The sequence below is a fragment of the Pyrgilauda ruficollis genome, unplaced genomic scaffold (assembly GCF_017590135.1).
Source record: "Pyrgilauda ruficollis isolate IOZ18807 unplaced genomic scaffold, ASM1759013v1 scaffold79, whole genome shotgun sequence".
NCBI classification, from domain to species: domain Eukaryota; kingdom Metazoa; phylum Chordata; class Aves; order Passeriformes; family Passeridae; genus Pyrgilauda; species Pyrgilauda ruficollis.
The window spans coordinates 1,274,424-1,291,286 of NW_024529821.1; the positions used below are offsets into that span (position 1 = coordinate 1,274,424).

General features: G+C 47.2%; 1 protein-coding gene across 1 annotated transcript; it reads right to left on the minus strand.

Annotated features, from left to right (window-relative positions):
- MAP6D1 (MAP6 domain containing 1) lies at positions 1-15,597 on the minus strand. Its single transcript, XM_041487104.1, has 3 exons — positions 15,035-15,597; positions 4,671-4,788; positions 1-2,118 (listed from the first exon to the last, which is right to left on the minus strand). The coding sequence occupies exons 1-3, from the start codon at positions 15,535-15,537 to the stop codon at positions 2,041-2,043; spliced, it is 699 nt and encodes a 232-aa protein (XP_041343038.1). The 5' UTR covers positions 15,538-15,597; the 3' UTR covers positions 1-2,040.
- Positions 15,598-16,863: the final 1,266 nt, after the last annotated feature.

Below are 16,863 nucleotides of genomic sequence, written 5' to 3' on the forward strand. Positions count from 1 at the left end.
GCCAAAATACTTTTTAATTTATTAAATTAAATCCAGTCCATTTGATAAAATACAAGCTTATTATATTACCAATTTGTTTAAATCTGGGTCTTTTTTTTAAGAAATACAGTCAAATAAGAAGAGATAATAGACAATTTCCTTTTTACTTTTTTTTTTCCTTGCTGTTAATAAAGTCCAGGATTGAAATGAACTTAAATTGTTTGAACAAAACTATTAAAAACATTATAAAGAGATTAAACAAGCAGATTGAATTATTAGAAACATCTAACATGCAAAACTTCTTTTAGCACAGTTTGAATGCTTCAAATTAATTTCCTGAAAAATGAATTTCCTGAAAAATTATTCTGGCAAGCACTGGGATTACTGCAGGTTTCTCCAAGGATGAGTGTAGGAAGAGCCATCCCTTGCCCCAGCCAAATGCAGCTTACTGCAGGTGCTCCCTATTCTGGTGGTTGTGTTCGGTCCCACTATAGAGAACAGGGATGGCACCATTAAATTCTCACATAATGCTGTGAGAAGATGCTGTCTGCATGTATTGCAAGTACAATTCACATGCCAACAGCTCAAAAATTGTTCTTATGGGAATTATCAGCAATGCATACTTTTAGCAGAATCCCCAAAGTTCATTAAATTTGTCTTAGACTTCAGCTAGTAAGAAGGTTAAGAAAAAATCCTCCTGTGTAAAAGTCTGTTTTATTACAGATGAATGAATATCTGATCACTGTTCAAGTCTGAGGATAGTTTCCCTTGTTCTGGACAACACACATGTGTTGCAAACACAAAGTAAAAGTTTTTCAATTTATTTTTCCAAAATAATTAGTAAATACATTAAATAAGCAGTAGACTAATCATATTGCATGTTATCGAAATAGAAATTGTAAAGTCTTGATGAACAAAGGCTAAAAAAATGGTTTCTTGAAACACATGTACCTCAGCAAAAGTTAAATGCACAGCAGTCTAAAAAAATCAGCTTCAGAACAATGACACTTGAAACAGCCTATCTTAAAAATGACAGATGGCTTACATTCTACATTACATTTCTCTTTAAGAAGAATATCTAAGTAACATTCGCTTGTGGTTGTTCCTAGCATTAGCATTACCAATATACAGGCGATAATTTAGGAATTTCAAGGCAATATTTTCCACCTTGCATATGCAAAGAGTTAACATTTATTAAAAGTATAAGCATATCCTTTTGATTAAAGGATCACAAATTGCTTTAGGTAAAATCCATGTACAATATTTACAGTCACCCTGACAGCTATACAAGTTACATAAGTATCTTAGATCCTCTGGAGGAGTCTGGTGGGTGCCTGGATGCACTCCTCTCCCCACCAGTCTGGTGCACTGCTGTCAGGGCTGTCTCCTGGAGTTCAGTGCTCCCTTGCTCCTGCATGAGGTCTCCAATTTTGGAAATATCCAGCTTCCCAGCCTTAAAGGCCCAAGACACTGCATGTGCCAGATTTATTTTAGAGTTCAATGACACTGGCTTCCTCCAGCTTCTGAAACAACTTTGGATGTTCAGACCAGCCCCTTTGATGCTGTACTTTCTGGTGATGCCATTTGAGGTCCTACTCCCAAAACCCCCCCAAGAAGCTCAGAAGTCAGCCAGACTACTCCCTGTCTTTCAGTGGCCTACTTAGAGGGTGTTGCTAAATAAAACTGGTTTGGGTTTTAATTATCCATCCTGCTTGCGACTGTTTTCCCTCCTACCCTGTGTATTTCTGAGTAGGGATGTTGCCTGCAATCCTGCCTTTGCTGCCCAAAGTCAATCTCCTAATGTGACGCCAGCTGGCATAGTAATGAACCTGCTCCTGTGAAAAACTAGGTCACTCCTTGCAGCGTGTTCTGCCAGCTCTGAACCAAGCGCTTTGCGGTTTGTTGTGTTAACAGAAAGTGTGTGTGCATATCATTAATCACTGGAGCTGCTTTTGATAACACCGGTTCTTTGATCTTAACACTCCTCATGAAAATTGCATAGTGATACATCTTAACAGAAACTCCACGTTTAAGCTGCCTGGGTGTGAGGAGGGTCCAGGTTCACACGTTGAGGATCCGTGATGGCGCCTGGAAAACAGCAGAAGGGTTGGGGGAGAACCTGGTCTTCACCTCTGGGATCTAGTGGGGTGAGAAAGGGAGAAGAGCATTAGTGTGACACAGGATACAACTGTCAAAGAGAGTTTGAGGGGCCTGGGGTGTTGTGAGGATCTATCTGCTCTCCCTGTAACCACTACCCAGGTGTTAGCCCGTGGCTGGGCATCAGTGAGATTGGTCTTGCTGTACAGGGTGATTCAAGGGCAGGTGTGATGTTAGCAAACACTCTACAAGCATCACAACAAATTCACTGCTGGATGGGTGCTGGATTTAAGTGAGAGGAATTAAGAGTGGTGTGTGTCTGGTCCTTAAGCTTTTGGAGAATGCCATCCAGGCTCCACAAAAATGTTCCATTGTAATGCTTTATGGGGCCACAGTCCATGTCTGCTGTGAATAGAGGTGCAGACCTGGAGGACCCAAAGGAGACAAACTGGTTACTGGACATGCCAGGCTGTTTAACTGCAAGGACTTGGGTAAGGATGTAAACTTCTCACACCTGGAGGAAAGGCAGAGATAACAATGGTCACTTTCTCTGATGCCTGTGGAATCAGAATTTCAAGCAATATATAGCCTCTGTAGTTGTACTGAAGCATGAAGGACACCTGGATGCTTCTGTCATCCCTAATGCTGAAAACTCAAAGGATTTTATATAGGACTGGCTGTAGATGTGCATCCAGCCCAGGACTCGGGGTGAATCTGGCCATAAACATGAAAGGGTCGAAAGCACTGCTGGGTATGCTGATGGCACCATTCAAGCAGAGAAAGAAGTGCAAAACTACAGGCAAAGAGAGTACAGGGAAAGCCATTGATCTCTGGCTGATGTTGTTTCATTGTTCTGATTTTTCCATTCCTCTGGGGCTGCATCTGACACTAAGGAACAAGTGCGATATCACAAACAATATATGCACAGCTCAGTGGCTGGGGAGAACCAGCAGCCTGAGTCCTACATGTAGGCTGTCTGGACATACCATAAATCTGATTTCCACATGTCTGGCAAAGCCAGGGGCTTCAGGTAAGAGGCAAAATCCTAATGGCCAGATGTGAACCAGGGAGAATCTGACTTCTCTTTGGACCGGTGGCATCTTGGCACCATCTTCATTCCTGACTACACCTTTGCCATGCTGTCTGTTAGAGAGACTGTGATGGTGCCCTGGGGCTCCAGGATGTTCAGAGTGCCGTGGCCTTGGTAGCATGTGCTTGTGTCTGGGATTCTAGTCTCCTCTTTCCTTTCCTCAAGAACTGGGATAGGGACCTTCAGGGATTTAGCTAGGATCCTCTTCTCTGCATCCTACCTGACAAATTGGAAAACACCATATTTTTACTCCTTAGGGTCAAAATGCAAAATTAAATGAACATGGGTCAAATACAAGGTTAAAAGGTCAAATGCAAGGTCTATCGTCATCACTGCACCTCAGTAAACAGCCCAGACTATTCAGAGCAAGGAGGAAGTTTTGGTGAGGTTTGCAAATTCTGTTTTGCCTGAGGTCACTGTCCCATTTTCAGCAGAGCTGGCTATACCCATCATGAGCCTCATCGCAGCAGTGTGCCAGCAATCCTCTGCGGAGGAGGCACTTGACTGTCTGCTGATTAAACACTTCTTCCTTGTCTCCTCCAAGGCAAAGATTTACTTTTCACATGTGGCCCTGGAGTAGCTGCTGTTACCTCTACTGGCACAGCACACTGTGGCTGGGGAGTTCAGCCCCAGCCCTAGCCCTGCATTCTGAGTCATTCAGTGCAGCCTGTGAACAATTCCTGTGGTTGTCTGGGAGGTGCTGTTCTCTTTGGTGGCCTAATGCAAAAAGCAGCTAAAACAGAGCCTTGTCAGTGTGCACTTTTCTTTCTTCTGGGGATGGGGAGTGTGGGGGGCCCTGTCAGGGAAAATGCTGAGCACAGAATGTTTCCTCATGGGATTTTCAACAGCACCTGTATTTCACAGCAATAAAATTATCTCTGCTGGTATAGAGAAACTCACAGAAAAAAATTGTAGAATCTCACAGGAAAATCCCAAGGAAGTCTCAGAGGTGTTTAGCTTTTGTGTTCATCACAGCCATGTCCTCCTTGGCATTCATAGTGGGGGCAGCTTCTGCCCACACCAGCAAGGGGGAGTTTTGTGCTGTCTGGGCAGGTGCTGTTCCTTAGGCAGTGACCTGCAAAGATTCCCAGGCAAACACCTGTGCCCAGAGGCCGAATCTCACTCTGCAACCCTAGTGCTAGTCCCCACTGACTGCTCCAAGTCAGTGCAGGAGGTGTTAATGGCACCTTACACACAGAGAGGTGATGACACACACGTTGTACATAAGGTATCCAATTGAGGGAATTGTAAATCTTGAACTTCCTTCCAGTTTAAAATCTTTGTCTTGGGTTGAACTATGATCAGCTAGAGTATGACATTGTCTAGCATGCCTTTCTGAAGGCGAGGGATGGCCACATTGCCTAATGGGCAATGACAAAAAAGTTGTCCATGAGGATGTGGCTTTATTCTACATGCACCACAGTGATCAAATATGAGGAGTTCTTGATGTGCACTTTGGGCATTATCCACATTGACTTCAGGATTTTTAAAAACTGCTAATTACCTTAAAGTCTGCCTTGTAGCTTGTCTCTTGAACAAAATGGTCTTCTGGGATAATGAAACCTTGTTTTGACTTTATAGGCTTGGATGGTTTTGCTCCAGTCCATGGGCGATACTCTTGTCTGAAATGACATTGTCAAGACAGAAGAACTCGTAAAAGACAACATTATCACAGGGTACTTCTGCTCAGAGTGGTTGCAAAGCCAGAAGGCAAGGTGGGATGCAATCAGCTTGCACGACTGACCTTGTCTGAGGCATACCGAGAATAAAAGAACTGTGCCTAGCAGCCTGTTTCTCTCAGAAAGCCCAGACTGAAAGACGGAACAGGGCACAGACTGGGCTAACTGGATTCCCTGACTTAACTCTTCTTTCTTTCCTACAAAATGTGCTCTTTCCTGGAGGTCATTCCTGGGTAAGAAGTTAGGGTTACTTTTTGCATGCTAGCCCACAGACCACTTACAATGTAAAACATTGTCTGGCACATTGGCCACTTACATTGTAAGACACCTTGGTCCGATGTGTGGCCCTCACATATGCCAAGGGCCTGTTGATGTTCACATACTTGGCTGTGGCTCTCTCAGCAGCAGAGTTTGCCAGCGTGTGCTGTGCTGCACAGCTGTGGCAGCTCAGTCTGAAATACATCCAAAGGGAGACACCGTCTCAGCTGGCAGATGCTTACGCTGATGATTTTTCTTCAGATGGGGGGGAAGTGCTTTAAATCTGCATGAGGATGTCTGAAAAGGCATTGCTGCTCCAAGAATAAGTCAGCCAAGGGTCATCTGAGAAATGCACAGAGACTGCACTGAGAAAGGGGCAGCACCTTTTGAGAGCACTAAAGAACAGCATTGCAGGGCCTGCTTAGTTCAGCTGCCAGCTCCCTTCTGCAGCTCTCCCTCTGCTTCTCTGCATGCCTTGTCACAAACAGGCCCCACTAATGCCCTTGCCATCAGGACTTTCTGGATGCTGCAGCAGCAGCTGAGCTGCCTTGTTGCTCAGAGGAAGACAGAAGTCTGCTCTGTTTGTGTGTGTATCTCTGGCAACAAATTCAGGCAGCTTCTGTAGCAAAAGGAGAGGTGACTAACCGAGATGTGACAATCTTATTTTCCTACCCTGGCACGGTTCAATAACTGCATTTTACTATCTGCTTATATACAGGATCAAGGGCTAAGACTGAGACTTGTTTTCATGTGTCAAGCTTATCTTTGATCACAGCCTTTCTGAGTTCCGTTTTTCCAAGCATGCTATTTGCTATATTTATAATAGCTGCAAATTCCTCTTTTAAATATCCAACTCAAAGTGCATAAGTGTGGAGTATTATTTTAGAATGTGTAGTTTGGACTTGATCCTTGCAGTATATTATGGATAATGTCCTATGGAAGAACTTCCTGCTGCTGGAAAACAAAGCCAGGCCCCTCTCAGGGCTGTCTATGTCACATTGCAAATCTTGTTTATAATCAGTTTGTTCTTGCTGTCCTGAGCTGCCACCTTCTGCCTTCTCTGCACCATGCTGTTTGGGCCTGCTCAGGCAGCAGCTGAGTGCCCATGCAGCATCCCTGGTGCTGCTGGTGGTGTTCCTGCTCTCTTCCTGTAACACTTCAGGATAAGGCAGCACTTTTGAAGAAAGGTGATTTTGGCCAAGCAACGCCCCAAGAAGGCAACCTTTCAGCAGCAAATCCCAGATGTGAATGAAAGCAGAGTTAATCTGACCTCTGTCCTGCTGCACAGCCAGAAGGAGGACACAACTATTGGGCAAAATACCAGCAAAATGGTACAAAACCATCAGTTACACTCCCACAGTTTCTAGGAACTGGAACCTGCTGCTCCACATAAAGCCCAATTTCCTCAAGAATGCTGGTGGCATTGATTCCTAACCATTCATCCTTGCACTGACTGGTCTCCCTGCTGCAATGGAGTGTGTCTCCAGCTTTCAATGAATGACTGTGCTGCCTGCCTGTGCAGCCAACTCTGTCTCAATGCTTTATAGCAGATCATTTGCTGATTTGGCAGGCCCCCAAGCACAGTCCTTTTGGATCACAAGACCCTCATTTTGGCTGGAAGTCAAACCATTCTCCTCTCAGCCTGGATAATCAAAGCTATTTTTGAAGCACCTACATGCACTGAGGAAATGCTCCCCACAGAATCAGAAACATAAGGGCAGATACAGTCATGGCGCACACCACAGCAGCATTTCTGTTTGGAACTGGGATTTTGATCTGGGGGAACCCAGAAATCTGAGCCAAAAGTGAAGGGCAGAGCAAAACAGAGACAACTTAGCTTAACTCCTTTTGGGAGCTGAGGTACTTAACACAAGAAAGGAATATTATAACCTTTGGTCAAGAAAGTGCAGCTAACTAAATTTGCTCTGCTTCTAAGCTTGCAGGTCATATGTTCCCATCTCCAGTTGCATAGCCAAGAGTCAGAAAGAACACGAGCCCAATTATCAACCTGGTGACTCGACTAAAAATCAGTCTCGGAGTCATCAGTGGAGTCAATCTGATCAAAGCCTGGGGAAGAGGAATGCCCTGTTTTTAATGTTACTTAGTTTAAGATGTTAATGACAAGAATAGTGACTGTCTTCCCTTTTACACCCTGTGTAGTGTGACATCCAGCTGCTGCTAGGAGTGAGTATGTAAGACTGACTGCTGCTGCTGGAGACAGTAATCTTCATCCTTCCTACTGCACCCCTCTCCTCCCCTTGTTCCTAGACTGCACAGCAGCAGTTGTCGGGTCACTTTGGGACTGCAAGGACCTGCAGTGGAGGGAAGGTAGCCTCCAGGCCTAGAATTCAGTGACCAGGCTCTATTGAGGTTCTGTTTTGTCCTAAACTCTTGCAACCTAAAGATGAGATTTTTGATCTCCATAAATAGAAATGACCTGGTGGTACCTGAAGTACTAAACCACTGGGGTTGTGAAAGACCTTCAGAGCAGCACACAGGCTTTAAAACAGCAGTGATCAAAAGGAAGGGCTGGTTTCTGTGTACTGCTGTTTCTTTACCTCTAACTCACTCTAGGAATAATTAAGAAGCAGCTTTTTGCAAGTGGGTTGTCCCAGTGCTTTGATCATATACATCACTGCTTTTTCAACTGTTTCTTTGCTCTTTCTCAAAATCGGTTAATAGAGCTCGAGAAAAGGCATTTCTTTTGTAATGTGTGGGGATGTGTCTGCAGGGGAAGGTCTGAATCAGTGCAGAGTGGAGAGAGAGGCTTGTGGCCTGCTGGAACAGTTTAACCCCTGTGGTGATGAGAGATGGAGCAAGTGGGAGTACAAACAACGTATAGACTAGAAACAAAAAAAAAGCACTGGACTGTTAATTACCAGGGTGTTGTGATGAAGCCCAGCATTGATGAAGCTGTTTCACTGAGCTGCTGTTTATGTGCCACCTCCCCCCTGGGTGAGCAGGACTGCCTGTACCAGGCTGTCAAACAGCTGAGACAGGGGGCCAGGCAGGAGAGATGGCTCCACCATCATTCATCGTGTGTCCTTGCAGACTTCAGGAAATGATTTGGAAATTATGCACTTGGGATTGGTCCTTCTGTTCTTTCCAACCACAGTGTCTGCTACTGCTGCAGCTCGAGCTGCTGGATGCTGTGAGCAATGACCAGCCTATGTGCTGCCTCCAGCTCTTTCCCCATTTTGTGTGCTCTACTAATGTTTTCTGCTTTGCAGAGAAAGCTGTCTGCAAAATCCATTTTACTTCACTGACCTAGTGAAAATCTAGCCTAGAAAGCTTTTTAATTTCACCAAGGTATAGGGCACTTCTGTTAGGCACAGAGAGGCAGACAGTGGCAATCCCAACAGTGCTGTTTCCATACAGATTCAGCATTGACAGTCATGAAGCACCAATGCCAGGACAGTTGTCATTTTAGTACCTCATCTTTATGTCACAGATTGCTATGCATGATTAGTTATCAGTGGTGGTTCTGAGCCACTGCATAACAGTGCTTATTTAAGAATTGGAGAAGAAGGCTCATCCTGACCTGGTCAGTATAGCTGACAATAACTCAAAGCTACACTGCCTGACCTACTCTGTTCTCATTCTTGTCCCTTCTTCCTTCTCATACCCAGCACACCAGTGACAATTAAAAAGCATAATGAACATTCTTCCAAATTTCCTTTTAGAAGGAAACTTGTGTGAACAGCTTGGGGTGTCTGTTATTCTCTTTTGAAAGTACAAACTATTCTAGATATCCTCTGGGGAAGCCAGACTGCTGTGGGAAAGGTTTTGGCTGAAAGTGTGGGTTGTGAAATGTCTCCCTGTCTGCAACACAGCTCTTCATGGACTACTTCAGGGCCATTCATCTGGTTTGCCCAGGCAGAGCTGGGTGGCCAGCAGTGCTCTCCCAAGGGACAGGCTAAGTCCACTTGTTGGCAAAGAGCTCCACAGGTCAGGGAGGGTGCTATGATGTCTCCTGACAAATGGAAGATTGCAAATGTTACAAATCATGGTCACAGTGAGAGCTCTGCATGACAAAGTCAGGAGCCCTCCTGGATGGAGCCACTAAACTGCTTCTCCTCTGAGCTGTGTCAGACACTGGTGCGGTGCCCTTCCAACCCTCGGACACAGAGGCAGATTGTGCCCATTCTCCTATCCAGCCAAAGAGTCCAGCATGAGGATAGAAATGGGGGAAAGGCTTCAGGAGTGGGGGAAAAATAGAAGGGTAGAGAAATGACATAGCAGAAAGACAGACCAGCACACAGGAATTACAGAGGACGAAAGCAGAAGCCACTTGGATATCTCCTATCTCAACTCTCACGTCCAGTAAGGTCAGGCAGTACCTGTTTGGAGCTGTTCATAAGTCACAAGAAGGAAGCAATAGCAAAAGACTTGAATGAAAGTACAAGACAAAAACCCTAAGACTCAAACTGTTATCTTAGGGTGAGTTTTAGGGAGTTGCTTTGGTCACTGGCAGATACCCAAGGAAGGAGCACTTACATTGGTGTGACAGGACAGGCAGCTGCTTCTCTTTTATCAGAACTATGTGACTGGGAATGTGTGGGTAGGTCTGAGGTTCTTGACTTCTGCCATCCACCCTTTATCCATTCTTTCACTCTAATATAAGGCTGAAAGGACTTTAAGTGGAGGAAATTCCTCCTACTTTAAGGAACATCTTTGAATCCCAATTTCAGTTCTACAGCATAGTTTGTACAACAGACACCCTCTCTATTCCCAGCCTCACTGTGTTTCTCCTCACACACCTCTGTGCCCCTCCAAGCCCTCTCTGCCTCAGCCAGGCTATGCAGTGCACAGTGGCACTCTCTGGATCCATCCCAATGCCTGCACCAAGCAAGCTTACTTCTTAAATAGCATAAAAATCAGGGGCTTGAGTATTAATTTCCCCAAGCAGCAAGATACTTACGAATGTAAAGATAACTGTAAGCCTTGATTATAAAAGATTTACTGCTATTATTAAGGATAAGCATGCCTTTAAAGATCTTGCTGGATCAAGGATGGAGCTCCTCATACACAGTAATATTAACCCTACAGGCTCAGGTGCGTGCTCTGATCCCATACATTGCTGAACACAAGCTCAGGTATTTTTGCTGGTTTTTGCACAGCAAAATAATAAGATGCTTTTTAAAAGTAAGGAGTCACTGCAGTTCACGTTGCTTTTCTACACAAGCACTATGTGAAGGCAGATGAATGTTCAGGCAGCCAAGTAACACACTATGAGTGCATCCATAGTTATGGGGAAAAGCCCTCACTCTGTGGGATCCCTCCTAGTGGGGAGATGTCTGCTTCATGGTCATGGAATGGCATGTGCTGAGTATTTGTACAATTGGGAATTTGTACAAGGTGAGAATTCAGTTTGCTGAGGCACCTTCCACCTGCTATTCCCAAAAATCATGAGCAATGGCACAACAGACACCTTTCTCCTTAATTACTCCAGCTCTTTATGAGGTTTCTTTTCATCAGAACAACATGGCTCACTCCGGTGAGCAAGAAACCTTCCTGATCTTAGGGTCCCAGTTTGGTGTTATTTACTGCTGTGCTTCCCAAGTGCAAACAAGTTGGGTGCTCTTGACTCTCATACCTGCTCAAAATACCTGTCATGGAAACCCCAGCTGCAGAGACTGGGCTCTGCTCAGGACCTGCATTGTATGTGTGTGCAGAAATTTGAAGTCATCTCCCAGTTACCCAAGGGCCAATACAAGTAAAGATGATGGGTGGGGGGAAAAGAGGCAAAACAACTGCTCACAGCTCTGGTGCAACATTTTCACTTATACGCCTGAGGTGTATTCCAAAAGCTGGCAGGTTACTGAAGGGAAAACTGATGTTTGTAGTGATTTAGTGTAGTTGAGCCTTGACCAGGGTTCTCCTCCCAGCAGTACTGGCCCTGACAGAGAGGCTGTACCTTCACCCCTATTGCCTTCTAACAAGGTAAGAACATGACATCCAGAGAACAGAGCCAGGTGGGGATACCTGCTGACAGCACCAATTTCTCTCATCGTCGGTTAAGGGAGCTAAGTAAAGCACTTCTCTATTTCTAGACTGTCTGCTAAATGCAATCAAGACCTAGTACTACAATTAATTGTGTGCAAAGCCAAAAGCGCGTAGCACCTGCAATTTACTGCTGAAGGGAGAAGTCACTTCCATGACGCCAAAGGACAAACCCTTGGGAAGATGCAGAGAGGCCACTCAGCACTTTCTTCTGCCTCCTCCAGCATCAGTAAGGTGTAATCTACTGCAACCCTCTGCAGCAGTCCTCAGGATCTTTTCACAGTTGGAGCACATCCCGTTTTAGGCTTTCAAGTGCAGCTTGTATTGATTTGCCTTAACCTGTGTGCCTGAGCTCCCACAATGCAGCCCCATTGGGTTTGACTTAATTTAGACCCTGCAAAACTCCAGCCAAAATTCAGGGACTAGAGGGAGAGAGAAGCTGTCCACAGATCTGGAGACACAGGGCAATAGGGCAGGGAAGTTTTAGGGCAGTTTGTAGGGCAGACAGTTGTGCTGTTCTTCCACCTTTTATTCAGTTATTATTTCAAAATACAAAAAATCTTCACTTCCTCAGTAATACAGGTATTGCTCCAACACCCCCTCCACCTCTTTACTCTGGCCATAGACAGATTCCTCCAGTGTCAATCACTGATCCCAGAGGTTTATTTTGTTCTGGGAAATGCCAGGTCATGCTGACCAGCTTCACTACCCACAGACAGATTTGTGTGCAGCTGTGCTTCCTTCTGAGCTTAAAGCAGAATGCAGAATGAAGTCTCACAGGAGCATTGCACTGATAATACAAAGGCACATCAAATGGTGCTGAATGTTACAGGGGACTCAACATTATACTTGGGTGCTTCACAGAAACACAATAGGCTGCTAGAGTCAAAATTCCTGAATTAAAAAAAACCCCAAAGTACAAAACCTAAAGAAATCCCAACACCTTACAGAGCGAAGCAAGAAAACCACTACTGCTATAAAAAGCATGGAGTGGACCATGTATCAATGACAACTCTTCTGCATTGTCTTGTTCAAGACAGACTTGATTTGTCTTTCCCACTAAGCAAGCCCAGGCAGCTGCTGAGACCTGGCACAGTCACAAAGTACAGGTGGAGGCTACTGACCAGCAGTGCCCACACTGCAGGAGCCAATCCTCCAGGAAGAGCCTCACAGTGCGTGCCTGACCCAGCTGTTCAGAACCTGCTGAAGCACCTGGAGCACCAAGGACTCAAATGACCCATTTTTTGGGAGAGTGGACACAGTTCCCCATGCAGACAAGCCAGTCACCAGGGCTGCCCCTCCTCCTCACTGGGTTGACCCACAGGGAGGGCAGCTACTCCAGCAAGCAGAAAAGAGGGAATCTCCCTAGCAAGGCAGTGAGACTGTCTTACAAAAAACATGTGTTATCATACCTTTGTTTCTCTTTACCATCTGCTGCAGTGGTCCCTGCCTGCATGTCTCTGTAGGACACTTCCTTTTTCCAACTGCCCCAAAGACATCATGGGGTTCACCAACCTCCTCCTCAAGACACAAAGGGCCTTAGTAAGAGAAACCCCCTTGCTCTGCCTTCCCTGCCGCCCTCACACTTCTGGGGGAGTACAGTCTACAAGAAGTTGGGAGATCCCTGTTGCCAGAGCACAGTGGGGCTGTGTATGGCCACCAAGGGACAATTTAATAAACAAGGAGGGTGTTTATGGTCTTTGTCACAGAGGAAGATGAAGAATATCAATCCTTAATGGTGCTGGTTGGTTACTACTTGAATATTGGATACGTTTGCAGACTGCAGTGCTGCCTTTGGAAAATAAGGTAAGAGGAGAGGAGTGAGCTGTAGTGGTTTTCATGGAAATGTCCTTGTGGGTTGTGAGCTTAGCAAAAGTGGGTGTGCTGTGATCAGCCCTTCCCTGCTTCACACTGCAGGAGTGCCATCACTGAAGCTACCAAATACAAACCCAGTACCCCAAGTGTAACTAATAATTAGTGTAACTCTGCCAAGTACATGCTCAGTCTTTAAAAAAAAAAATCTAAACGAAAATATACTCTTGGAGCTTGTGAAGCTATTGTGAACTTTTATCCTGCTGCTTGTTGTGAAGCCTGTGTGCTCAGAGGTACAGCAACTTAAACATGACATTGTACCAGGTGACAACCTAAAGAAACTATGGGAATTGCTGGAATAAGGTAAAAGTGGCTGGACTTAAATAGCTCTGTCTGCATCAGTTGTTTACTGTGCCTTCAAACAGCTTAAAGGTTTTATATGGGAGCTTTTTTCTGGTGTGGCTGCCCTGGCTTGTGCCTCCATCCTTGTCATTAACTGCTCCTTCTTTCAGTGTGAGTAGTTCCTCAACTACCTTGAAGTCTTACTTTTTGTAAAATTTGTTTTGGTTTGCATGCTGGTATGTTGCCCCAGCCAGTATTTTGTCCTGTGATCTGTAAACTTCTTGTTCTTTGATGACAGTAGTTGAGAGCCTTGTGTAAGAACAGACAAGTTAGAGGGGAGGAAGGTGAGAGAAGTGACTCTGAGCACTTGAACTGCTATAGGAAAGCTGTGGCTCTAATGCAGGCTGATGCAGCCTTCCTCTCGAGTCAGGCTGAAAAGACAGGGGAGGCTTCAACAGCGAGGTGGAGATGGATGTGTTTCTGAAAGATGAATCTTGCTAGTCTTGTTCTACACAGGTTTCTCTGAAGTAATTCCTTGTAGTTTGAAATTGAAAAGTGCTTTACCTTAAAACCAATAATTACTCTGTGATTGTCCTGTGAGATGTGGCAAAGGAGAAAATAGCGTATAAATTCAAGCACTGCAGTTATCCTTTCAGAGTCTGCATGTTAACTGCACATAGCTGCCTGTGCAGGAGGAGTGGGATAAGCAATACTGCTGTGCAGGCTGGTAATCCTCCCCGAGGCACCAGTTTGTCTTAAAAGCATCGTGATAAATAATCTAATGAATTGCAGTGATGAAATTTCTCCTAGGTAGACAATAATAGGCAATAAGTGCCTAAATACTTGTGAATCAGTTAGAATAAAAATAATTACTCTATTAGTATACATCATAGGTATATTAAAACCTGCCAAACATCATTATGAGGGAGCATGTGGTAACAACATGAAACTGATACAATATTCAACAGCAGCACTGTGGGAGCTGAAATCCCTCTCCTTCCATGGAGGATGTCAATAAGAACAGAAGTTGGGTTTAGGTGCATTCCACTTGACTGCTTGTTCCTGAAAATAAGCACCTGTAATCTGTCATACTGTTCAGAGGGAAAGGAAGACAGCAATAAGATAAGTCACTCAATTTTTAAAGGCTCTGAGACAAGTGGTCTGTGAGTCTTTTGCACTGCCTATTAGATGACATAGGGGATATATCCTGCAAAATGTCTTCTTGTCTGACTAATCTTTTAAGGCTGTAATTTGGCTCGCCTTGAATGTCGCATTCCAGGAGTTTTAAAGGGAAAACGATGGTGGCACTAAAGGATGCGGCTCTTGGGCACGGACGGGACTCGGGCAGCTCCGGCTGTCGGAGGTGCCGTGTCTCCCGGCAGCGGGTGGGCAAAGCGCTGCTGCGCCAGGGACGGCATCATGGATCCCACCCTGGAGCCCGCGCCTCTCCCTGAGCGCGGGGCGGGCAACGGAGCGCACTGAGGCCGGCTCCGCTGCCCCGGCACGCAGAGGGGCTGCCGGGGCCAGGCACCCGCCCTGGGCATTAGAGACGCTTTTAAGGACCGCACTTCCAAAAGCAAAGGCGGCTGCGGCGAGAGGCTGAGCCCGCCGGCGAGCCGGCAGCCCCCGTACCCCTCCCCTCGGTGGCGGCTCCCCCGCGCCGCGGCCGCCCGCCCGCCGGCATCCCCGCCCCGCGCTGCGGAGGAGCGTCCCCCGCCCGTGGCAGGAGCAACCCGACTCGGGGCGGAGCGGGGGATTCGCCGGGCCCGGTTACCTGTAGGAGGTGGTGTGGCCGCCGTCCGCCTGCGAGCGCGGCCGGAGCTGCTCGAGGCCGTCGACCGCCGGTCTCCCGCCGCCGCCGGGCAGGGCGCAGGCGGCGCGTCCCGGGGCGGGCTGGGGGGCGGCCCCGTCCCTCCCGCCGCCGCCGCCGCCGCTACTGGCGCTGACCCAGGGGAAGTCGTCTCTCCTCGGGAGGGGCCACGCTCTGAAGTCCCGCCGGTACTGGGTCTCCGCCGCGAAGGGCTCTTCGGCTGCGGCCGCCCGGCTCTTCCTGCGGCCGCTCGGCTTGCCGGCGGCGGGGTCCCGCGGGCGGCGCGCCGGGGCGGGCGGGCGAGCGCTGCCCCGGGGAGGGGGCCCGCCGCGCTGGGGCGGCCCGTCCTCCTGCTCCTCGATGTCCGAGTAGTTGTGGATGGTGAGCGGCACGGAGAGGTCGGACTTGTCCAGCTGGCTCCAGAAGCGGGCCAAGCAGCACACCCGGCTGATGCAGGGCCAGGCCATGGCCGCGGCCCCCACCTCGCCCGCAGCGGCGCCCGCGGCTCCGGCGCCCGCAGCCGGCCGCGCTCCCGGCTTCAGCCCTCATCGGCGGCAGCCCCTCCTCCCGCCGCCCCCTTCCCCGGTAACGACACCCCCTCGCCGGGATTACGGCCCGCACACGTGACCCGGCTGCCGGCGGGAGCCCCGTGCAGCTGCGGGGGCTGGCGGCGGTGCAGAGCGTGGGGAGCGCGGCCGGGACCGGACCCCGCCGGGCTGCGTCCCCCGTCTGCCTCCCGGGGGGGACCGGCTCTGCCGTGCTTCTTCGGGTCCCGGTGTCTGTCGGTGCTTTAGGAGCCGCTCTGTGCCCGGGAGCGCCGTGGCGCGTCCAGTGACGGGCACCGGCCAGGCGAGGAACGCTGCTCCGCGCTAGCTGGGTGATACTGCTCAATTGTACCTTCGAGGCAGCCGTAAACATTTAGGATTAGAGAAAGCGTTTGTATGCGAAACCTGGCGCTTATAAAATAAGTGAGCTGGGTGAGAAACAGCATTGCGATGTGGTTTCCAAGAGCTTCATACAAATCCCCACCTCTCATAATCCCCTTCCATTTACATTAACAGTTTAACCAATTCACTTTTAAAATACTATTGACCAAAATCCAAGCATCTATTATATATCTCAACATAGAGCCTACATCCTTTACTGTTCACTGGAGACTGCAAATTACAGCTTTCCTTTTATACATTCAGGTTCAAAAGTAAACAGCCCTGGCACAAACCATTGAAACTGACAGAATTACATCAGGAATAAAATCAGGCTTTTGAAATTTGACATTTTATGGCCGGTAGCCACTTATTACATAATGCTCCTCCACAATTCCCCATTCAGTGGTTTACTACCAAAGCTGAATCTCCCAAAGGGTCACCAAACTGTGAAATGCAAGGCTGTAAAAGTGAAGAATGCAGATAAACTGATATGCCACATATTGGAAAATCTATTAAAAGGCTAACAGGATAGGCATTTCATTTCAGAATATAATAATGCAATTACAGGTGGTTATCTGATAAGCGAGGGGTAATAGCTTTACACTGAAAGAGGGCAGGCTTAAATAGTGAAATAATTTTTTTCTAATTAAGGTGGTTCAGGTGGAACAGGTTGCCCAGAGAATCTGTGGATTCTCCATCCCTGGAAGTGTCCAAATCCAGGCTGGATGGGCTTGGGGCGACCTGGGATAGTGGAAGGTGTCCCTGCCCATGGCAGTGGGGTAGAACAAGATGATCTTTAAGGTCCCTTCCAACCCAACGCACACCATTCTGTGAAACTTTATTAAGAAATTCATTATGCAATGAAAG